General features: G+C 43.6%; 1 protein-coding gene across 2 annotated transcripts in view; it reads left to right on the top strand.

Moving 5' to 3' along the window:
- ARFGAP3 (ADP ribosylation factor GTPase activating protein 3) overlaps positions 1-25,080 on the top strand; it is a 77,126-nt gene that overhangs the window by 50,209 nt on the left and 1,837 nt on the right. For both annotated transcript variants that reach the window (XM_054037555.1, XM_054037546.1), the window contains 6 exons: positions 2,224-2,349; positions 3,301-3,423; positions 8,885-9,022; positions 11,191-11,314; positions 11,598-11,688; positions 24,681-24,802. In XM_054037555.1, coding sequence (XP_053893530.1) covers positions 2,224-2,349; positions 3,301-3,423; positions 8,885-9,022; positions 11,191-11,314; positions 11,598-11,688; positions 24,681-24,802 — 724 coding nt within the window. The remainder of the gene's footprint in view (positions 1-2,223; positions 2,350-3,300; positions 3,424-8,884; positions 9,023-11,190; positions 11,315-11,597; positions 11,689-24,680; positions 24,803-25,080) is intronic.

Raw genomic sequence — 25,080 nt, 5'->3', positions numbered from 1 at the left:
GTAAAAAAAAATGTGTTTCCATTTTACGTATAACGTCTTGAAAAATTCCTTCATTAGGGCTGAATTTTTTCTAATTGGTCTGCCTAAAACTGAGTTTGTTGATCAGGACATAGTGGCGAATGAAAAACAGACACAGGGATAGATATTTTTATTAACTTAACGGTGGGGAGGGGCACTGTCCATGCACCCTCTCTCTCATACCAAGCATTTGACTGGATCCAGAGTGGAGTTACAGGGCTCTCACCATGTAACCAATAACTTGTGGTAGATCCTCTTCTGCCTAACCCCTAAGACTCAGCTCACTTCTAAATCCTGTTGCCACTCTCCCTCCCCCATTCCTCCCATGCCGGGATAGAGAGTACCAAAAGGGATTTCAGTTTGAGAAGACCTCGTGTCTCCCCATCTCCTTGTGGCAAAAGGTCCATCAGAAATATCCCATTCTCATTTACTTCTTTCATTTTAGCCTTTATCCATATTGGACACTGCCTGCAAGTTTTGATGAACTAAACACTTCTGTATTACCTCCTAATATTTAAATTTTTATTCTTACTCCTTTTAACCTAAACTGTACCTCCACAATTTCTAGATTTTTGTCAGTTTACCCTCTTGGGGGAATTTTTTTTCTTGATCCTAAAAACTGGTAATCATTTGGACACACAGCATCCTGGAAACACAACTAGATATATGTCTCAAAGGAAGGGAGGGTGGGGCAGCAATCACAGCAAGATGGCTCCTGGTTGCCTGGGATGGGGGCTAACTGGCTCTCATGACTGCCTTCCCCCCTTAGTTGCTTCCAGCTGGCCAATGGGAGGCAGAGACGCCTCTATCCCAAGCACACTCCCACATGCAGTTTGAGGCGCAAGGAGTGGCAAAGCTACAGTCCAAATGTGAGCTCTCCCCCTTCCTGGTTCAACCAGGGCCGCTCATCCTCCACACCCACTATGATATGAGAGGAGCAATTTTTTTTCTTTTTATGTAGAGGAAAAATTTTTCACCTATTTCAGTGGATAAAGAATACTTTTTAGACTGTGTTCAAACGCTGGTATATTTGGATGCTTGAAACTTGGCATGCAAACACTCCTTAATGAGGAGTAGAGTATATGGTACATTTTTTGGGGGGGGGGAACACATGGGTTGACTTAAGAGAGGAAAATTGTATATCGAATTTTCACAATACAACAGTCTAAAGCAGTGGTTTTCAAACTTTTTTTTCTGGCGACCCAATTGAAGAAAATTGTTGATGCCCCCGTGACCCAGCGGGCAGAGGGTTCGGGTGCAGGGGTGAGGGCTGCAGGGTGGGCCGGGAATGAGGGGTTTCGGGTGTAGGAAGGGGCTCTGGGTTTGGGGAGGGGCTCAGGGCAGGGGATTGGGGTGCGGGGTTGGGGCACCAGCTTACCTCGCTCTGCTCCCAGTCAACGGTGCAACGGAGGTGCTAAGGCAGGCTTCCTGCCTGTCCTGGCACCGCGGACTGCGCTGTGCCCTGGAAGTGGCCAGCAGTAGGTCCAGCTCCTAGGCGGAGGCACGCAAGCAGCTCGCGTGGCTCTCGCCCACAGGCACCACCACTCCAGCTCCCATTGGCTGGGAACTGGCCAATGGGAGTTCAGAGCTGGTGCTTGGGCCGTGGGCAGCGCGCGGAGTCCTTTGGCCCCTCCGTCTAAGAGCTGGACTTGCTGCTGACTGCCTCCGGGGCGGAGTGCAGTGTCGGAACAGGGTAGGGACTAGCTTGCCTTAGCCAGGCAGCACTGCCAATGGCACTTTTAACAGCCCAGTTGGTGGTGCTGACCAGAGCCACCGCAACCCAGTGCCTTACATTCCGCGACCCATTACTGGGTCGGGACCCACAATTTGAAAACCATTGGTCTAAAGGTGTGCAATTCGAAACAGACCACAATTGCATACTTTCTGACCTGTACATCTATGTTTAAACACAGATTGAGGCACTGGCTGTTCATGCTGACCCTTCTGTCCCCTGGCTTTCTTCTCTAGCCACCTTATCTGTCCAAAAATAGTTTGTTTGAAATAATTGTAAAAACTGAATGCATTAATATTGATCACTTAACTTTTGCATTTCCTGACTTATTTTAAGGTTCCTACAGCAATATTAATTTTATCTCTATTGTCAAATGGAGTTTTCTGTTGCTTTCCTACTAATGTTACTGGATTGGGAACTAACAGTTAAGAATTAATTTACATTTATTACACATCTGTGTATTTTTGTTTTAGTGTATCGTCTTTACGATTGGCCTACAAGGATCTTGAAATTCAAATGAAAGAAGAAAAGTTAAATATGGCTGGTAAAAAGAAAACTGAAGTAGACAGACTTGGCATGGGATTTGGCAGCAACAGAAGGTATGTGAAATTCTGTAAACTGTATATAGCCCTATACATTTACCCTTCACTTTATGCATGTTTTGATGAGGGAAGTATAATTAATATTACAGGGATCAGAAAGGAAATAGAAAATGCATAATTGACCAGGAGCTATTTTTAAATCTGTTGCCAAAGAATCTGGTATTTGCCATTCTTGGAAGCAGGATACTGGACTTTATGGCCTGCTGGTATGGTAAATCCTATATTATGTACAGTGCATCTCACATTAAACAAAACAGTCAGCTAACTGAAGTTTGACTTTATGTTCCCAAAGGTTATTGTATCGTGCCTCTCCACCAAATTTCTTCTCAAGTTAACTGACTATCAGGGAGCTAGCTGGTATGTTTTTACTGAGCTCCAAGTCCTGTAAGCTTAGAACACAGCTCCTGTTTAGAGCTCCAAGTCATTAAAAAAGCAGGCTTAGCAAGCTTTAAAATCAGAGAAGATGGCCGGCATGTTCTCAAGCTTGTTTGACAGTGTTAGAAAATATACAGTGCGGACTTCAAAGCTTCCACCTCTGTCCCCAAACTTTAATTATTCATAGCTTTTGGATGTCCTATATTGGTAAGCTTTCTGATTTGTACACATTTTTAAAATATTTTACAATTCAAAAGTATGTTTTTTGGATGTTAGAATCATAGAATATCAGGGTTGGGAGGGACCTCAGAAGGTCATCTAGTCCAACCAACCCCCTGCTCAAAGTCGGACTAATCCCCAGACAGATTTTTGCCACAGATCCCTAAATGGCCCTCTCAAGGATTGACTCACAACCCTGGGTTTAGCAGGCCAATGCTCAAACCACTGAGCTATCCCTTTCTCCCCACTGAGATCGTCACAAAATCAGGGTTGCAATTTGCTTGAGTTCAGAGTTGTACTTAGTAGTCTCTTTACAAGTTAATGATTTATTTATTTATTTATTTATTGGTACAGTGGCATTTCCCATTCAGTAATCTCAGACATGCAAATGATAGAACAAGAAACACCCACAACTGCAAAACCAAGAAAAAAATACAATGATGAAGATGATTCATATTTTTCTTCCCCTAGTTCAAGGTAATGTATTAAAATTTTTGTTTGGATGTGATAAAAATATTGATATAAAATACAAGACAAGGCAGCATTGCACACAACTCTGCATCTGTTATAGTTTAGAGTGAACTTATTTGAATGGAAAACTTGCAAAATAGTTGATTTTAATATCTCAGTGACAAACATTTATCAATAGTACCTGCTTTTATTTTTGAACCTTTTTACTATTTTAATAAGTGAAGAGTTTTGGTTGGAAGGTGGGAACCGTTTAGATTTCTTTCTGCTGATTTGGTGCAGCGTTTTTGTTTTTTTTCCCCTCCTCCTCTATTTTAACTTGGGCTTGCCGATGGGTCTATTTTATATGTTGCATTATTTCTTAATTTGGGTGTGTGTATTTGCAAAGCCAGTTGGCGTATGTAGGGGATAGGAAAATCTGATTTTTACCATTTTGGTCCAGTGGGTTCTGCATCATGTTAGCTTATTCTCTTTCTTCACTTATTGGTCCTCTTAGCATGCGTAACCTAACTCTCAAACCTAACAATAGGCTTCCTATTAAAGTCTGACACTAGAATGCTGAGATTGATAGAAATATATCTAATTATACATCTGTGTGGTCAAACATGGAAAACTTAGATATTTCAGATGTATCTCTTTCATATATTGGTAAGCTTTCTGATTTGTACACATTTTAAAATATTTTACCATTCAAGGTTATGTTAAAAACCAAAAGCAAAGGAAAAATGTTATATTTTCGTTCAAAGCGCATATTTATGCATGATAGATATTGCTATCCCTGAAGGAAAAAAGAGCAAGTCCTAAAGGCCTTAATTGCTATGAAACAGGTGTTCATAGATTGAGGTAGGAACAGATGGTGCTTTTATAAATCTTAAGTATTGGGTTGCTGCCAAAGAAACAGGAAAAAATAGGCTTTGAAAAATTGTACCTAGTTACCTGCAGAATGTCCAATTAAAACACAAAGACTTTTACGTCACTACTTTGTAACGTAATCACTAGTGGTAGAAATGCAGGCATGGTACCAAATACACGGGCAACAATGTTGTAAAATAAAACATGACCCATTTGAATGCTTCTATTTGTCCCATGAAAAGAGCTCTTATTGCTCTCAAATTATTCATTAGTTCCTTGGCAGTCAAATTATGAATTATGGACGAGGTTTTTATATCTTTGTTCAATAATTAGACGATAAATCATGACCTAGCTGTTTATTTTTGTATTAGTCATGGTAATAGCAGAATTTAGTTGAAACTGGTGTACAAACTCTCCACTTCAAAGAGAATATAGCCAGTTAGACTTTGCGGTTTCTACCACAGTAAATCTCCTTCATTTTTAGCCATAGCTATGAAAGAGAGGAAGGTTATTTTAATGTTGTCTTAATATACATCAGAAGACAAAATAATTTAGCTGGAGATCAGACCAACAATACATATCTGTAATATAAGGGTAAAATCCTTTAAAAAATTGTAGTGTCTTCAAAAAAGGAAACAAATCTAAACAGTTGAAAGTCTAGAAATTTAAGTTAAGGTACCAAACAACATGGGAATTCCCTTAGTCTTTTTTGTTATATTTATTAAATATTTGGCATTCATTGGGAGTTGAGGAGCAGAATACTTCACACAGCTGTGAAGCTTCACAGGGCAGGAGAACAAGGATGCAAGGGCATGGGACTTAGGAACTCTATGTCAACCTTGGCTCCTCGCTCCCAAGCCAGTCTCTGAGTCAGCTTCTCTGTTCTCCCTAGTTTTGTTGTTGCTGCCCCTCACTGCTTCTCATTGTTCCCTGCATCCTATCCTTACTAGGCTTCTAAAAGCTGCAGAATTGGCTGATGGCCTCAGTAAGTAAGGAGGAATGATGGACTTGATGTGGCCTCTACTGTTGTCCACTACAGTTCTTGCAGTTATATGCCTCCCCCTATACTGGGGGAGCAGGATAGTAGGATGCATATAACTCAGAAGCTGATGTGGTAAATAAGAAGGGCTGCAAGATACTCTGATACTAAGCCTGTGGAGCTTGGAGCTCTGCTGTCACTCTGGACTGGTGGTGAATGAAAACATAAGAGTTTTGTAGGAGTCACATAGATTACGTGAAGTGGGAGTCAAGCTACTTGTGCTGCTGCTGAGGATTGCTGCCTTCCTGCAATTTACTTCATATATGATACCACATTGTAAATCCTAAATTCTAGTCCAGCGTTTCTCAAATGCAGCCACCAGTGGATTTTTTTACATCCACGACAGCCTCCAAAACATGGGCAGAGATTGGGGACGGGGCAAAGCAGCGCCCCCTCCCTGCAGTGCCTACTGTTGCTCCTGAATAGCTATTACCAAGGCCAGTGAGATGTGCTGTTCGATGTTTGTGCTGGCGCTGAAGCAGGGATCAGCACCCTGTACCACGCAGCCTCCTTGGGGGTTCTGGGCAGCACCTCTGGAGACATGTGGGGCCGGTGTGCATGGTGCCAGAGGTGACTCTTCTCAGTGGAGGTGGCTGCTTCCCTGGGCAGCTCCCCCATTCCCACCCCGCTGGGACACAGAGAACTTGGGTCTCTGCAGGCCCACCTTCCCCAGAGCATGCTCTTGCTGAAGGGCTGTGGGAGGCAGGGGCAGAGAGACGGGTTTGTGAGAATGACCATCAGCAAGAATTGACTCCTTATAGTTCTGATCCATGTTTAGTGATGGTAATTTATACCAGCAGGGAATCTGCTCTCTGGTTTACTTTTTAACAGTTCCCAAAACACCTAACTGATATTCTAATCTCTGCCCTGCAAAATACCCATTATTTTAAGTTTTTTAGAATTGGGTGTCAGTGTGGATCCCACTGTAGATGTGTGTGCACACGAGAGAGGTTTAGATTTTGTTGTTGTTGTGTTTTTTTTATTAATAGCAGCGTCTGTTGGGGCCATGCATGGGCCCTGTATCTCCTTGTGCTCCTGTACAAGGGTATAAATGGTAGGGTGGTTGCAATCCTACCTCAGTTCCCTTTTACCCGCTGTGACAGCAAGATAGCACCTGATGAGTGTCTGACCTGCTAGTTCTTAGCTCAGGCTAAATTCCTGCACATCTTAAAGAAAACCTTCAGAACTACTTTTGTTCTTCTACATCGACTGCCATGAATTTTTCATCTATCTGAACTGAACTCTGCAGTCAAACCCTCAGTAGGCCACTCCCTGCAGACAGACTCCCTGTACAGGGCTTCTTAAACCTTCAGGCTTTAAGCCCTGTTCATCCTACATGAACATGTAAATCACAAGGTGTGAGACTAAAGCTTCATCGTTTGGAACAATCCATACAGGTCTCATCAGACCCTGAGGAGACCAGCTTCAAAGTTCTGCTAGCAGATCAAGCCAGTTTCATCCAGTGCCCTGTCGAGCAGACAAGTGACCCCAAAGCCTACCACAGGGAAGACAGCGCTGAGTAAAGACCTGTCCCTGAGGGGGCCTGCTCTGAACACAGAGGCAGAGACTACAAGTAGAGCTCAGTGTCTTCTCAGAAGGACAAGCCCTTTAAAGCCTCTGAAGATAAATCCACCAAGTCATGGATGGTTGTGAGGTTTGGGGAGAAGGAACAGCGTATGGTGCAGCACAATCCTCCAGCTCTGATGATGCAACCTTCTACATCAATACTCTGGAGAGGATCCTCTTAGATGAGAACTAAGACAGACATTGATGCAGAGACTCATACTGGTACAGATTTTGTTACCGAGAACACCATATACTTCAATGCCACCCATGGAGGAGGTCTACTCCACCTCATCATCTCCAGGGCATGCATTCACCCTGTCTTCCAGTGGAGAGCTCTGTCTCCTGAGGTCATTGGTTTCAATTTACTTTATAGGGTTCAGCATCCACCAGCTCATCAGGAATGGCATTAGCCTGTCCAGTACCTAGCAAGCTAGCCAGCCATATTCCTGTTGCATGCCACCGAGGCCCTATTGGGGGTACTTGGGCCCACCATTTCAGGCATCCAGAAATTGGTCTCCACCAGATTTGAGGAAGAGGTCATTTTCATCAGTGTCCCTGGCCAGACTACCTATGCCAGAATACCAGGGAGAGCCAGATTCAAGGATGGAGCAGCACCAGCACTCTGTATCACTGCCAAAGGATCCTTTGTCTTCATCACATGACAAGGCAGTATTCTTAGCATTGGTACCATCACCGGATGACTTTAAAGCATTCCAAGAGCTCTTTGTGAGGATTGCTGAAATTGTAGAAATTGAGATGTCTGTCATATTTGAGAAATCCCAGAAGCTATTTGACATATTGTCAGCTTCTTGTCCAGCCAGAATTGCTTTCCCTATAATGAAGGACCTGGCCAACGTCATGTGGCAGACACTGTTCAAGATAAAGCCCACTGGGAAACAAGTTAAGAAGAGGTACCAGGTACCTCCCACAGAGTTTGAGGTTTTTCTGTACTCGTCCCAGTCTTGGCTCTTTAATCATGTTGGTGGTATAAGCAGACTATCCCCGAAGGACAAGGGCTACAAGGCATCACCTTGTACTCCTGTGCTTGTGTATAGCAGCATGTGGCTAATTGTGGGGTGGGAGGGTCTTAGAGCCTGGGCTCCAGCCCAAGCCCAGAGGTCTACATTGCAATTAAACAGCCCCGCAGCCTGAGTCGAAGAGATCTGGCACAGGCCAGCCGCAGGTGTCTAATTGCAGTTTAGACATACCCTTAGTGGCCAAGATGACCATACAGATGGTAATGGATGCTTCTGATGCCACAGCCACATCTGGATGCCAAATATTGGAGAGCAGCACTTCAATCTCTATTTGATACAGCTGAAACTACTCACTCCCACTGTCCAGGGAAGACACTGCTTGCCAGTCACCTTCAGCGGTAACCACACTGACCACATAGTGAAAGAAAAAAGAACAGTTACTTACCCTGCAGTAGTTGTCATTCTTTGACGTGTTGTAGTCAGTGTGGATCTCACAACTCACTCTCTGCCCTGATTTTTAGAGTCCTCAACAGCAAAAGCTTTGAATTTCAAGTAAACTGAGGGAGGGTTGCTGCTGCTCCAGCCTTCGTGTCCTTTCGTGGCACAGGACACACATGTAGACCTGATGGACACTGCTCTTCAAACTCCCTCCCTCAACCCCTCTCCCCCTCCAAAAAAAAACCCACTCCGATCTTAAGCATGAGCACCTACGATGGGATCCACAGAGATTACATCTCAAAGAATCACGGTTACTATAGAGCAAGTAATCATTCTTTTCATATCATACCAGTATTTACATATACATTTCACACATATAAGTAATAATTTTGCAGAACCTTCTTAGATGATGTATTCTTCCATAAGGAGAAATACTGACAAAACATATTTAGCTTAAGTTTCAAAGCCATTTGTAACAGTTTTGCCTAGTTTAATCTGTTAGCTTTTGCAGGCATTAGTAATTGCGGAATAGCTGGAGTGCTTTGAGTTAAATAAAATAGGACATTTTATTCAATACTTTTTCTCTTTTTTCATTCAGGTACTTTGATTCTGCAGAGTTGAGGAGCAGCACTTTTTCTAAATGGGATGACAATACAGATTCCTTTTGGAAGAAAGAGAGCAGTAACAGAGACACTGACACATTTCTAACTTCAAAAATTACAGACTATGCAGACAGGTATACAGAGATAACTTGTACTAACTTCAGTACAAAGAGCTAAACCTACTCATCTAATTTATGAGCATAGTCCTGATGACTTAAATGGTATTGTCTGTGAGACTAAGACTAGCAGGATTTGACCAAAATTTTGATAATTAGTAATGAGGTTTCCTTACATATGTAGCATGAGTTTCTTCTGTTTCCCTGTGTAACTTTTTGTCATTTATTACTACTTATTACATGTTGACTATTTATTGAGTGTTCAGCATTGTACAAGACACAGTCATTCCCCAAAGGGTTTATAATCCAAAAGACATGCACAGAAAAGAAGATGTAATATAAGAGGAAGTAAACCTACATTGTTTCTATATTTTTAGTTATTCTGATCCTGCTCATTTTTCTTCTGTAGACCTCCTGCCTCCTACTTTATTTAAGTTGGTCGCTAAATGAATTAAATAGTGATGCACTTGGGACTAAAGTTTATTTAATATATTTACAAGTAACAGATTTGTTTTTTTTTAATTAGTCTAAAATAAGTATTTATTGTTTTCCACAGGGAAATATTTTCAGTTTTATAGTCAATGACAATTGTAGTCTGCAACCTTCTTTTTCAGTTTTGATTTTAAGTTAATTTTGCACATATTCATTTATTGACACCATCCAACCTGCATACTAAATGAATATCCATTCTTAGAAAATAACAGCATGTGATTGTGTAACTAAGGACTGTAGCAAAATGCAATCTTAACATTTTTCAGAGTAGCAGCCGTGTTAGTCTGTATCCGCAAAAAGAAGAACAGGAGTACTTGTGGCACCTTAGAGACTAACAAATTTATTAGAGCATAAGCTTTCGTGGACTACAACCCACTTCTTCGGATGCATATAGAATGGAACATATATTGAGGAGATATATATACACACATACAGAGAGCATAAACAGGTGGGAGTTGTCTTACCAACTCTGAGAGGCCAATTAATTAAGAGAAAAAAAACTTTTGAAGTGATAATCAAGCTAGCTTAGTACAGACAGCAATGCCCCTCTGCCATGTACATTGGCCAAACCGGACAGTCTCTACGCAAAAGAATTAATGGACACAAATCTGACATCAGGAATCAAAATACTCAAAAACCAGTGGGAGAACACTTTAACCTGTCTGGTCATTCAGTGACAGACCTGCGAGTGGCTATATTACAACAGAAAAACTTCAAAAACAGACTCCAACGAGAGACTGCTGAGCTAGAATTGATATGCAAACTAGACACAATCAACTCCGGTTTGAATAAGGACTGGGAATGGCTGAGCCATTACAAACATTGAATCTATCTCCCCTTGTAAGTATTCTCACACTTCTTATCAAACTGTCTGTACTAAGCTAGCTTGATTATCACTTCAAAAGTTTTTTTTTCTCTTAATTAATTGGCCTCTCAGAGTTGGTAAGACAACTCCCACCTGTTTATGCTCTCTGTATGTGTGTGTATATATATATCTCCTCAATATATGTTCCATTCTATATGCATCCGAAGAAGTGGGCTGTAGTCCACGAAAGCTTATGCTCTAATAAATTTTTTAATCTTAACATTGACATTTCCTGACTTTAGAGTGTTTGTTTGTGAAACTTTGACATTCTTTTAATGTTATATTTTGTAGAGAATTCTGAATATATTTAGTTGCCAGTGAGATGTGGAAGGTAACGATAGTTCAAAGATGATGAACTTCTGTACTACCACTAGGCTAAGCCTGCTGTAAACAGTCTCTCATTTTGAACACTATTTTTTACATGTTCACTTTGGGCAGAGTTTAAGATAAATGTGGCTTACAAAGTAACTTTTGTAGAATTAATCTAATCCTTGTTGACACCAGTTTTGCTTGCTTTTGAATAAATCTCTCTTGAATTAGTTCTTCTAATTCAAACCAACAGAACTCATTCAGTACAAGTTATAGTCAAGTAGTATTTACCCATCTACCTATAAAATTATCACTGAAATATTATGTTTCTGCCACTATATCATTTTTTTAAACAACAGTTCTGTATATTTCTTGTTGTCCTTGTTTCATATTGACTTGTATTTAAAAAAATATATAAACTAGGTACATTTTTTGTTTTGGTTAAAAGGAGATAAGATTGCTTTCAGTTCAATCATGTTATACTGGATAGAATTTTTAAAAAATTGCATTAATGCTTTAGGCCTACATCTCGTCGTAAACCTGAATATGAGCCACCTTTAAGCACAGATGAGGCACAAAAAAAATTTGGCAATGTCAAAGCTATTTCATCAGATATGTATTTTGGAAAGCAAGACCATAGCGATGTAAGTACAAAAGTTTCTATGCAAAATAAACATATTTTTGGATGCTCAAATATTCTGTGATGACTTCAGAAAATTGTGTTAGTTACTAATAATGGGCAGGGTAAGTAGCTCGGATTAGCTAACGGTCAGAGAGAAGGTTGCCTTTGGGGAGTTTGCAGAGACACATGGATTTTTATCTGTGTTCTACAGGTAAGACTCTGTAGTCCCTTACCAGGCACCCGAGCAAATGAGCAAGACATGCCAATATACTGTTAGTGATGTTTTATTTGTAATTCTTTTCTAGTATGAAGCTAGAGCTCGTCTAGAGAGACTTTCTGCAAATTCCTCCATAAGTTCAGCCGACTTGTTTGAAGAGCAAAAGAAGCAACCAGCAGGTACTAAAGGAAGGCAATGAGAAAAACTCCATTGTATAAATGTACTAAGAGTACTAGTTTCCAGTTGCACTGTATCAGAAATCTAGCTCTCCCAGTTCCCCACAAGATGAAGTATATAAACTGCATTCTGTGCTTAGCACTTATTACAATAATTTTATGCCATGTGTCTATGCAAAAGATAGGCTAAGACTTGTAAAGGTAAAGTCTTTTATCAATGGGAAATGATAATCTGAACAAAATAAGATTAGGAAGTCAAGTGGTCCAGTATTTTCTGATATATCAGGTAGGTTTATATGGCACATAAGTCGTACTAAGTAGATTTTAATCTTTACATTTGGTAAAAGTCATAAACATAAAATCATTATTGAGGGAGTAAGTGACTCAGGAAGACCCAGGACACTTAGATAGAGTAGTTACTAGATTTGAAATTCTTCTTCCTTAAATGCCTTCGGGCATATGTGTGTTTAACAAATACTTACTACTAGGCAATATTACTTGCCTAGTTGGGCTTCTGTGAAGAAAGCTATGCAAAAGCCTAGTCTATATTATCTCAGCTCTGCCCCACTTGCATTAGCAGGGTGCAATAGCAGGTGGGGTTTGTCATAGGTAGGATTGGGGGAAGAGGAGAAAGGATAAAAGGGAAGGTATTGGATTGGCTGAAATTTAGGCTGGGACATAGTTGCAGCCTTAGTACGTTGTCATTCTAGTCCAGTTATTTATTTGACCAGTCAGTAGCATGGCATGAAGCTATAAAAGACAATGAGACATCAGAGCATTTTAGTGCTCGAATTAGTTGGGTTTCAATTATGTAGCCAGTGGGGAAAGGGAGGTAATTCAAACAATTTTTTTTAAAGAATAGTTAAAAATCTGTAAGTTATTATAAATATAGTCTAGAAAAGTGAGATACCCAACATCCCAGTTTCACTTTAAAAAACAACCACACAATTCAGTTTCAATATCTTAGTTAATTGTGGAAAATTAAAAAAAAAAAAAATCATTGTTTTCATTTTGGCTCCAGTGAAAACACATTTGATATTGCATTGGCCTCACTGAATAAGGTATGCACTGTTAATTTACTGGCTAATGCAGCAGTGTCACTTAGCACGAATTCTCAAATCGAATTTTAGTCAAAAGCACCTAAATTCAAGCAACTTGGAAGACTCTTGATAGGAAGGAAGCCACAGTCACTAACTTAGAACTGTGGCAGTTCACTAATATCCTCAGTATTGTGTGTGTATGTGTATGTGTGTATATATATATATATAAATAAAGGGGGACACTATATTTTAAAAACCAATTTTTTTCCCTGAATTTTTAACCTACGTATTAGTGTTACAGTTTATATCTACAATTACTATAGCAATTGGAAGGAGAAATATTTTTTTTCAGTTTGTTTATTTTGTGCATTTAACCACACTTTTTGTGGAGACAATTTCATGTTTCCCCCTCTTGTCAGTTCTCTGTGTGGTTTATGTGAAGCTCTCATACAGCAATGGAGGGAGGGGATGGGAAGGAAATAGAAAAATATGATTGTAAAACAAGGATTGGGGGAGATGTACTGTCTGAAACTACTTTTAACTTATATTTTAAAAATAGATTCAAATTCAGGTTGAAGCCATCCCTTTAAATATACTATCTTGTTTTAAAATGTCTTGTAGGTACCAATATTTGAGTACAGTACAAAGTATTACATCTCATGAAGACACTATATGTGCTGTGAGTGCATTCATTACTAGGGTTACCATTCGTCCGGATTTACCCGGACATGTCCTCCTTTTGTGTGCTAAAAATAGCGTCCGGGGGGAATTTGTAAAGCACTCACAATGTCCGGGATTTCCCCCTCCCCCGGCAGAGCGAGCGGCTGGGAGGGCTGCAGGAAAGTCCCGGGCTGGACTCCGGAGCAGCTTCCTCCTCCCACCTCCCCCCCCCTGCATTCTGAGCCGGCCGGCAGCTCCTCCTCCTGCAGCCCGCTCCGGCAACCCTGTGCAGGGCCAGGGACCGGGTTTTGTGTTGTGCAGGGGAGCTCAGCCATGTGTCCGGCTGGCACAGAGCCCAACACCCTGTTCTGAGCAGCAGGGTAAGGGGGGGCAGGAGAAGGGACAGGGAGGTTCTGGAGGGGGCAGTCAAGAAACGGGGGGGGGCTTTTGGAGGGGAGTGGAGAAAGTTTTGGGCAGTCAGGGTACAGGTAGGGGGTAGGGTCCTGGGGGGCAGTTGGGGGGGGGTCTTAGGAAGGGGCAGTTAGGGGACAAGGAACAGGGAGTCTTAGGTAGGGGGTGGGGTTCTGGAGGGCAGTTAGGAGCAGGGGTCCCAGGAGGGGGCAGTCAGGGGACAAGGAGCGGGGGGTAGGGGGCTGGGAGTTCTGGGGGGAGCTGTCAGGGGGCAGGAGTGGGGAGAGGGATCGGAGCAGTCAGGGGACAGGGAGCAGAGGGGTTTAGATGGGTTGGGAGTTCTGGGGGGGGCTGTCAGGGGGTGGGGAGTGGTTGGATGGGGCGTGGGAGTCCCAGGGGTCTGTCTGGGGGTGGGGGTGTGGATAAGGGTTGGGGCAGTCAGGGGACAAGAGGCAAGGAGGCTTAGATAGGGAGTGGAGTCCCGGGGGGCAGTTAGGGGCAGGGGTCCCAGGAGGGGGCAGTCAGGGGACAAGGAACGGGGGGAGGGTTGTGGGTTCTGGGGGGGCGGGAAGTGGGAGGGGCAGGGGCGGGGCTAGGGCGGGGCTCCTCCCGTCCTCTTTTTTGCTTGTTGAAATATGGTAACCCTATTCATTACTGACCACTTGAAAAATCCATATGGTTTATGGTGCTCAAGGAAGTGCATCAAATAAAGATAGAATTTTGTTGCCAAAGATGAGAGACTTTTACAAACTCTTTTTGGCTGGTATCACTAAGAAAATAATAAAGGGAGGAAGATACTGTAACAAGGTAGTAGCTTTTCCTCTGCCCACAATGGATCCCCTGCCATGCCACAGTCTCTGAGGCAGCTTTATTGTGACAACGAAACAGTTCTTCTACCCACTCTGGGTTACAGTTCCTGGGGAATTTTCCCCTTTGCCTTTCAGGTGCCCACTGCCTTCCCTCCCAGGGGACTCTGGCAGTTCTACTGTGCCCGATTACTGCTTCTGTGTCCTGTTCCCTGAACACTGCCATCCAGGCTTTTCTCCCTGGAGGCCCCTTTTCAGAACAGTTCCTCTCAGGTTCCCACTTCCTCCCCTCCCAGGGGACTCTGGCAGTCCTAGCTCTCCAGGGGTCCCTATTCCCATGGAGCAGGCAGTGTGAGAGCCCCATGTCTGTGCTCTCTGCCTCTTTCCTGACTGGCATTCAGCCTGACTCTCACAGACTCCCTTTCAAAGGGGTCTCTCCTTCTTTCTAGTCCCAGGTGCTCTCTTTTTTAAAGCTCATTTGGGTCAGCAGATGAGACAGAGTGCACTGGCCCTGCACCCTCTTAAAGGGCCAGTATCATCCTGTGGTATACTGTAGTGATTTGAACTGCCATTTTTAATTCACACAGTAGTCAGTCTGACACACACACACACACACACACACACACACACACACACACACACACCCTTCAACTATGGTGGAGAGGTAGTGTCCTTATCTTTTGAAAATTGCCTAACTTTGAGAAGCACACAGACAGTGATTCTCTATAAAATGAAGGTTTCATGAACAGCACTTAAGGTTTATCGTAAAACACTTCCAAAGTGTGTGTGTGTTGTAAAAAATCTCAGGTTAAATGTCTGCATCTTTTTAAAAAAACAAATACAAAAATAAGAGCTAGGAAAGGCTACAAAAACAGCCTCTAGTGTAATTAATTTCAAGGTTATTGATTGTCAGTAGCAATAACTGGTCAAGTTTTACTGACAAAAATGCAAGATGCTTCCCAGAAAGCCATGAGAAAAATTAAGTTGCTTAAGATATTAATTTACATTATATCTGAAGTATGTATATTTGTTCTTTGGGATTTTCATTTTTATTAATTTGATTTTCAAAATTAGAAGACCAAAGGAAATCTGAAGTGACAAAGTTCATAAGAAAGTAAAAATTGCAGTTCAGAAACTTGGTTGTGTCTTTGCTACTGTTGTTTCAGATGGGTCTCACAGGTATAAGTGAAACTTGAATCCATATCACAATGTTGATTTGACTAAAGAATCTGTGGAACTCAAGTCTGGTGATACCACTGTAGAAATAGCCAATACTGACCTTAAGGGCAGTGCAGAAAACGTATTATTGAAAATGACTTTGCATCTTTCACTACAAATAAGTTCTGCTATCCTGAACAGTTTTTAATATTAAATACCAACTTGCATCACTAGTGTCTTAGAAATTATGGGTGGGAAGGTACCAATTCAAATTATGGTTGGTCACTAAAACAGCCATGTTGTAGACTTGCCATTAGAGATGACAAAGGTGTAGTTTTAATAGAAAGTTTGGCATCTTTTGCCTTTTAAGAGTCTAAAATAGTGACAAATTCTTGCTGGAAAAAAAAGGAGCAAGAATTTTTGCAAGTGGTCAAAATAGTTGTTTTGATTGTGGTTGTAGGAAAAAAGCTCTTCTCTTAAGGAAAGAATATAAAAAATTGGAGGGACGATATCTGACCACGTTACCCGTAATGGTCTGAAAGTTTCTCTTCTAGGACTGCACCTTTTTCCTTATTGCCCACAAGGTATCATTTCACTGTAGTGGAAAAATGAGAAGAGTATGTTTTGCAGCCATAGGAAAAAGATAAGGAATGATTATGAGGCATGATCCACAGATCAAGGAAATTTAAAATTGCACTTTGGCATATAACTTAATGTGCATTTACCTTATTTACCTTAAAAAGCAACAGAGAGTCTTGTGGCACCTTTAAGACTAACAGATGTATTGGAGCATAAGCTTTCGTGGGTGAATGCCCACTTGCTCCAATACATCTGTTAGTCTTAAAGGTGCCACAAGACTCTCTGTTGCTTTTTACAGATCCAGACTAACACGGCTACCCCTCTGGTACTTATTTACCTTATAAGTTACATGCCACAGTAGCAAGCAGCTTTTTTTTTTTGTATTTTGAGCCATGTTAGTGTATTGTGAAGCACATAACTGAAGTACCATAAAAATATTTTTAAAAGCTCAATTTGAGTTTGATATTATGCACTGAATGTACAGATTGTTCAAAAATTTTGAGTGTTCGCCCTCAGTGTTTCTAAAGTATGTTTCTGCCACTGTTTGTTTAATCACTAGGATTCTCAGTGTGACCTTTTGTAACACTATGGGCCTGACCATTAGGTTTTCTATACCAGCATCAACCCATTAATTTCTGATTGAGCTACCTGATTGTCTTGTCCCTATAACTTCTAACCTTTCCTATAAAAGGAACAGTTGTAGAAAAATTATGCCTTCTGAAGAAGCAGAGTTCAGCTCTTTGTATTGAGCACCATATGGAGCTGCCAACATCTAGAAAAGTCTTGTAATGGATGTCACGTTCTGAGGTGCGGTCCAGACCAATGAAGAATTGTCACATCTTACCATGAGTGCCTCACAATGCCTTGCTACCGTGGTTTTCTGCCTGGGACACTCACAGTTAGCAACAAGTATGCACTCTGTCTATGTATTGGGCAACCCTGGTCCAATACTTTGGATCCTGGAACCTGCCTACAATGTCACAGACTTCCACTGGTCTCCACCAGTCTTTGTTAACAAGTGGTAAGGAAACTCCACACTCTCCGCAGCCCCAATTTTCCCCCAAAATGTGTGTTCTGAAACGTCTAACCTGACCTTGGAACAATCAGAGGACTGTTAAGGTCCATTGCTCCTTTAAAGAGTCAGTATTCAAGAGTTTGTTACTTTAACTGGAGTTAACAAAGAGTTGAGTTTAAACACAGCACTGGACTGGTTGACATTAAAAATAAAACAAGTTTAGTTACAGTGATAGATCTTAAGTGAGTATAAGAATTAAAGTAAGAAATGTTACAAGAGAAATAAAGATAAAATACTTTCTAGTAACTAAAATTTAAGCTCGAATAGGTACAAGGTAAAATCCTCGTCCCATGTTTCCATCAAGATTCCTGACCAAACTCCTGGGTCATGATCCTATCCCCCAAAGTCAAAGGCACCTTTGTCATCTTAGGGGAAAGACAGATAACATGGGGTTCTTCGAAGAGTGTCCCTGTGGGTGCTCCACTTTAGGTGTGTTGGCCCCCTGCATTTGTAATCAGAGATTTGTAGTAGCAGTACCCCGGTTAGCCGTGCACGTGCGGCATCTGTCTTGCACCACTCCGAGTGGCCATTTAGCGTGCGCAGCCAACAGTCTCTCAGTTCCTTCTCTACCGCCTTTGGCTTGAGTCGGAGCGACAGCAGCGTCTGTCTATCTTGTAAAATTGTTTATATTCCCAACTCTGTTTATCCCCTTTGTCGGTTTTCTTTTGTTTTCCCGTCCTTATTTACCGATTAAAAAAAAAAATTATTATTTTGTTTGCCCCACCACCACCACCGGCGGGTCTCCGCTGATGTTGATTGAACCACGACCTTCACCTTAGGCATGCCTGGTTCCCCCCGGCTTTAAACGTTGTCTGATCTGCAGGCTATCTGTTACTGTATCGGATGGTCACGCTGTTTCTGGGAAATCCATATACCACAGAAGTGTCCACCTTGCAAGAAAATATCTGCCAGGACACTGAAAGCCAGGGACCTCCAACAAAAACTATTAATGGTGGAGAAATCCCTCAGGCCAGCCTCCGACCCAGAGTCCAGGACTCCTCCTGGCCAACGGTCTCTAGCAGCAGCCTCAGACAAGGGCTCCACGCAAACCGTGTCTAAGGACCCTGCATCTAAGAAGTGAGATGAAGGATTCCCTCAAGTGGTGGATACAACCGCAAAACATCTGTTCAGGGGTCCCATTCCAACAAAAAGCTCCCACTATAACAATCACCACAGATGCCTCCGTAGTGGGATGGGGAGCCCATCTGGACAACACCACCATCCAGGGATGCTGGTCCCCAGCAGAAACCAACCTACATATATACATTCTAGCGCTCCGAGCAGTCAGAAAAGCATGCGAACACTTCCTTCCGCTTATCTGCAACAATACCGTCAAAGTCCTCATGGACAACTCAGCCTGCATGTTTTATATAAACCAACAGGGTGAAGCTCAATCATACTCTTTCTGCATCGAGGCACTCCACCTATGGCAATATAGACATTTCTGCAGCTTACCTGCCAGGACTTGAGAATACCATGGAAGACCATCTGAGCAGACACTTCTCACAAACCCACGAGTGGGAGATGGACTACCAGACCCTCATGACCATATTCAACCAGTGGGGGTTCCCTACTACAGACTTATTCGCAACAGCTCACAATACGAAATGCCCTCAATATTGCTCCCGAGCGGGGCTCGGGCACCACTTATTGGGTGATGCCCTCCTCACAAAATGGGAAGCACCACTAATGTACATGTTCCCCCTGATCCCTCTACTAAACCGGGTATTACACAAAATCAGACAGGACAAGGCCAGGGTCATACTCATTGCACCCACATGGCCCAGACAGACATGGTTCCCATACCTAACACAGATGGCGGTGAAACCTCCTTGAACCCTCCCCCAACTTCCTCATCTCCTGACACAGGAGGCCGGCCATGTCATTCACCCCAACCTAGCGGTTCTCCGTCTCAAGGCCTGGTTACTTCATAGCTAATGGGGCTGGATCATGATTACTCTGAAGAAGTTAAAGATTTTCTCTTGAATAGTCACAAGCTGAGCACACGCAAGACTTACGCTCATAAATGAATACGTTTCTGCACCTGGTGCAAGGCTCATCATATGTCTCCTCATTCTGCCCCTCTAGCCAGAGTCCTGGACTATATACTAGGTCTTAAAAAGGCAGGCCTTTCCAATCGCTCCATAAAGGTACACTTAGCAGCAATCACCTCACTACATGAGGTTAGATGGAACCACGATCTTTGCTCATCCAACCACTAAACGATTCTTAAAGAGCATGACCAACATCTACCCTCCCCTAAAACACCCTACTCCTATATGGGACTGTGACGGAGATCGACTCACCATCGCTGGCACCCCCTGCCGGTTGCTCCGGGAATTAGCTCTTGACCGCTCCAGGGCGTCCTTGCCACGTGGTAGCTCGCCCGTTGTCTCCATTCTGCTGCCCTGTGACCTGTGTTGCTCCCTGTTCGGCGGTGTCCTCTTCATCTGCTTCTACCCACTACTCTGGTCTCACCCCCTTCCAGGGTTGGCGGGGGAGGAATTGTTAACAGCAGTCCTTCTGTTTGCCCCTGCCTCGGTGGCCAACCGCAACCTTAGAGTCTAGCCCCTCGTCTCAGGGGCAGGTCACGGTCTGTCTCAGCCCCTCTCCTCAGTGGCCAGGGGCAATGCAAGGGGGGAAGGGGAGAACCCGGGTCCACACGCTACTCTGGGTCCCGACTCAGGGACCCTCTAGCGGCAGCCTCCCTCTCTCCTCCTCCTCTCCCCTCTCGTCTGCCTAGTTTCCCTGGGCCACTTCCCCTTTGGCCCTATGCACCTTTATGACCCCTTCTAGCAAGGGCCGCAGCCTGGCAGGTCTATGGGCCAGAGCTCCGCTCTACTCCCCCAAGCCTGCCCAGCACTGCTCTGTCCAAGGTGCTGCTCCATAGCTCAGGAGCCAGTCCTTCTCTCTCGCTAGTCAGGGAGTGACCCCCCTCTCCTCTGGTAGGCAGCCTTTATATAGGATCTAGCCTGGCCCTGATTGGCTCTCCCCAAGCATTGGCTGATTGGCTGCTGGTCTGTGCAGCCTCTCAGGCCTGGTTCACCCCTTTTCCTCAGGGGGTGGGGCACCGCCCCACCACAGGGACCTTAACCTCGTGCTACGCATTCTCATGGGCAAGTCATTCGAACCCCTTGCGACTTGCTCACTGCTACATCCATCAATGAAGGTCTCCTTCCTTATTGCGATCACTTCCACAAGAAGAGTAGGGGAGCAAGAGGTCCTAATGGCACACCCGCTGTATACCACAGTCTATAAAGACAAAGTCATCCTAAGACCCCACCCTAAATTTATACCTAAAGTAGCCTCTTCATTTCATTTAAACCAACCCATTTACTTACCTGTGTTTTTTTCCGAAACCTCATGCCAGTGCCGGGGAGGCATCCCTTTACACACTCGATGTCCATAGAGCTGTGGCCTTCTACCTAGAAAGAACAAAGACATTTAGAAAATCATCACATCTCTTTCTCTCAGTCACAGAGCAATCAAAGGGTGAGGCCATCTCTGAACAAAGACTAAGTGGATTTCTGGCTGTATCCACCTATGTTATCATCAGAGCAACACCCCTGCTCCACCTGGGATTCGTATGCACTCCACCAGAACGCTATCCACGTCTGTTGCGTTCCTCAACAAGGTAGCCATCGTAGACATTTGCAGGGCAGCTATCTGGGCCTTGGCCCACACGTTTACCAAACACTATGCCCTGGAACTTCATTCCTCTCCCAACACTCAGTTTGGACTCTCTCAGTGCTATCCACCGTCAACAAAGATACTCCGAAGCCCCTCGTTCCATCAAGGGGTACTGCTCCATAGTCACCTAAAGTGGAGCACCCACAGTCGAAGAAGAAGAAAAGGTTACTCACCTTGTGCAGTAACTGAGGTTCTTCGAGATGGTTGTCCCTGTGGGTGCTCCATTATCCTCCCTTCTCCCCTCTACTTTGGAGTTTCACACTGATTCTCTGGGTTAGAGAAGGAGCTGAAGGATGGTTGGCTGCGCACGCTAAGTGATCACTCGGAGCGGCGCAGGATGGCCAACCGGGGCACTGCTACTACAAATCTCTGATTACAAGCGCAGGGTGCCAAGACATCTAAAGTGGAACACCCACAGTGACAACCATCTCGAAGAACCTCAGTTACTGCACAAGGTGAATAACCTTTTTTCTTGGCCCCCTTCTCTTTTATAGTCCAATGAATCTTTGAAATGGATTCTTCTGAAGGGTAGCTCCAGATAAATCTATTTCCAACAGTGAAGTAGTGTAATGGAATACACTCCTGTATTCACATGCTACACACTATTGTAATATACTTTTGTACAAAGTATGCCTTATAAGGTATCATTTGAAAACTCATTATTTGCTGGTCCGTATTGTCCTGGTAAAATACGGATGGCAAGATTCCCCCTATGATAACAACACATGTTCCAAACCCCACAGCCCTGCCCAGGCAGAAGTCAGGTCTGTCCTAAACAAAGGAAGCAATGTGTGCTTGCCTTAATTTGCCTTTCCACAGTAAACAGAGTCATCAAGTAGGAAGGGAAAACAAAAGGAAGTTCAAACAGGTGAAAAAAACATATCCTTGTCTTCCTGGGTCTCAGCTAGAAATATTTTTCAAGTGGGGGACTGAAACTATTAAAAAAAAGGAGGGACAAACGCCTCAAGGGACACACGCCCCCCCCCTCTCCCTGCCCACCTCATTCTCCACAACTGAGAAACCAAAAGGAGACAGCCATTGGACTCTAGGGCAGGGGTCCTGACCTGCAAGTTTGGTCAGTAATCTACTGGAACCTGTGGTGAGAGAGTTTGCAACTAAGCTAGTTTCATAAGTAGATACTAGTGAGAGTTTTCTCTTTCTTTATTTTTCTTGTAACCATTTCTAACTTTTATACCTCGTTACTTATCCTCACTTAAAATCTCTCTTTGTTGTTAATAAGATTGTTTTACTGTTTTATCTAATCCAGTGTTTTTAAATGGAAGTGTCTGGATAGCTATTTAAGGTACTAAACTGGCATATTATTTCTGTAAAAGAATAATGGATTTAATATATTTGTATTGGCCAAGAGAGGGCTAGGCAGTACAGGACAAAGATTTCTGGGGGAAGATCTGGGACTGGGGGTGTATTGGGGTCATCCTGCAGTATAACTAAGGCTGGTGAGAGACCAGGTGTACCTGGAAGGCTGCAGTTACACACAGACACTCCAGGTGTGGCTTGCATGCTGGAAGGCTGTTTGTGAGCAGCCCAGGTGGGAGCTACTGTAAGGCACACAAGATTGCAAGACAGGTGACACCACTACTCATTTCCCTCTGGAGTTGTCTGCTAAAATGCAAATTGTTTAGTTCTTCAAGTGATGGTACCTATGTGTATTCCACATGTGGGTGTGCATGCATGCTATGAATCTGAGTCTGGAAGAAGTGTCCATTGACCCGCACATGCGTGGTGCTTCCCCTTGTGCTTCAAGCCAAGGGTATAATAGATAGCGTTGGTCAACAGCTTTTCGGTTCCCTTTTACCACCGCGCGGCCTGAGTCAGAACCCCTGTTCCTTCACACTCTCAGTTTTGCTAAGAGAGTGACCACTCCTTGTTCTGTGTATATAGTTGCAGATAGTTGGATTTTGTTGTTTTAGTGATATATATGTTAGTGTAGTTCTTTCCCTGTTTGTTGCTACCCTCTGGAATAAATCCTGGTACTGACAATGATCATCCAGCAGAGAGAGTGAGAGAGGAATAAGTGCCTTGCCTGGCAATAATGAAGCAGCAGCGGGGACCAGCAGAGCCAGCAGAAACAGTTCAATATCTTCCTCTTCCTCACAGACCAATAGTGTCATTGGGCGAATGTGGGACGATTGATAAGAGGCCTGCAACAGTGCCAGGGTGCCCAATTGGCCAAAAACAAGGGTCCCTGAGATGTGGCGGGTCCCACAAGTAACAGTACCAGGCCTCCGCTCCTGGATCATATGTTTGCGAGGGTGGGGGTGGTAAAGGCAGTCTAGACCATGAGTCTGAACTTCAGCGGGACATGAGAGAAAATGAGGGTTCCAGCTCTGAGAACTCTGAAGATTGTTCCAGCAATGTGGGGGGACTGTCAGTACCAGAGGTCTGCAATGCAGCAAGCTTCTCTGGCAGCTGCAGCAGAGGTTCATCCTCCTGGTTCATGGACCTCCTCAGACTCTCCACCTGCACACTGCTCTGTCTTTGAACACTCCCAGATCTATTCTCACAAGATCAGGGGAGAATCTGGCATTCCAATCCGGGCCCTCTTCACCTCACAGACTGGTATTTGGATAGGGGTTGAGGGTAGACTGGACATGCTTCACCCTGGTATGACAGATCCTTACTCAGAGCAGTAGAGAATCCACTAGGTCATGCCACTGAGCAAAATGGAGTTTAGGGAAGGAAATTAGTAATATTGTATCCAATTGAAACTGCAGGAGGAATCTTATATGTTGTCAGAGTTTAATTACTCAACTTGGTATATGGAGTGTACAGTTTTAGAAAATACAGTGAAACCCCGCTATACCGCGATGTTTGGGGTCCAAAAAATTACATCGCGCTAAATGCGGGGTTGCGGTATAGCGGAGTTTCAAGCTCATCAGTGGTCCCCAAGGCGGTGCATCGATGTGCGCTGCCTAGTGCCCAGCAGGGGGGAGAAGCTGCGGCCCTGCGTCTGCCGGGGACAGTGAGCACCGGCGCCGACAGCCCTGTTGTTCTCTGTCCCGGGCAGGCGCGGGGCCGCGGCTCCTCTCCGGCTTCAAGAGGAGCCGCGGCCCCACACCTGCTGGGGACAGAGAGCTCCAGGGCTGCCGGCGCCGGTGCTCTCTGTCCCCGGCAGGCGCAGGGCCGCAGCTTCTCTCCCCTGCCTGGCACTAGGCGGGGGCCCATCAATGTCCTGGCAGCCATCATGGCGTTGGGGACCACTGGTACAGTACATACAGTACTGTATTACTGTGTGTCTTAAAGGGGGGCCAAATTGTGATCGCGTTATATGCGATTTCGCGTTATGGCACAGCGCCTTATTGTGGGGTTTGACTGTAGCATGTTTAGTAGGAATATGTACCAATTCTCAAATGGAAATTTGAAAATATAAAGCAAGATGAGTGTGAGTAATTTGATTAATTGTTTTAGATCTAAAGATTTCTTTTAATTTTTAGAACTTTAGTTGGTATGGACATTCAGACATTCATGGGTTTGGTGTTCAATGTAGTAGATAATAGCTCTAAAAATACACTATTTTTAATACAGTATCACTATGTTTTTTTATCCCCTATATAGGAAATTACAGTATTGCAAATGTCTTGCCTTCAGCTCCTGATATGGCTCAGTTTAAACAAGGAGTGAAATCAGTGGCTGGAAAACTTTCTGTTCTTGCTAATGGAGTCATGACTTCTATACAGGTTAGTAAATTAGGAAAGTAAGAAATATTACGGGGTGGAGGGATAGCTCAGTGGTTTGAGCATTGGCCTGCTAAACCCAGGGTTGTGAGTTCAATCCTTGAGGGGGCCATTTCGGGATCGGGGGCAAAATCAGTACTTGGTCCTGCTAGTGAAGGCAGGGGGCTGGACTCGATGACCTTTCAAGGTCCCTTCCAGTTCTAGGAGATGGGATATCTCCATTTATTTATTTATTTTAAAAAAACAGGATAGATATTGAAGTTTTGTCATGAGGATTTAGT

The sequence above is a fragment of the Malaclemys terrapin genome, chromosome 1 (genome assembly GCF_027887155.1).
Source record: "Malaclemys terrapin pileata isolate rMalTer1 chromosome 1, rMalTer1.hap1, whole genome shotgun sequence".
In the NCBI taxonomy this organism is placed as follows: domain Eukaryota; kingdom Metazoa; phylum Chordata; order Testudines; family Emydidae; genus Malaclemys; species Malaclemys terrapin.
The sequence above is the reverse complement of the archived record's forward strand: the minus strand, read 5'-3'. Positions and strand labels throughout refer to the sequence as shown.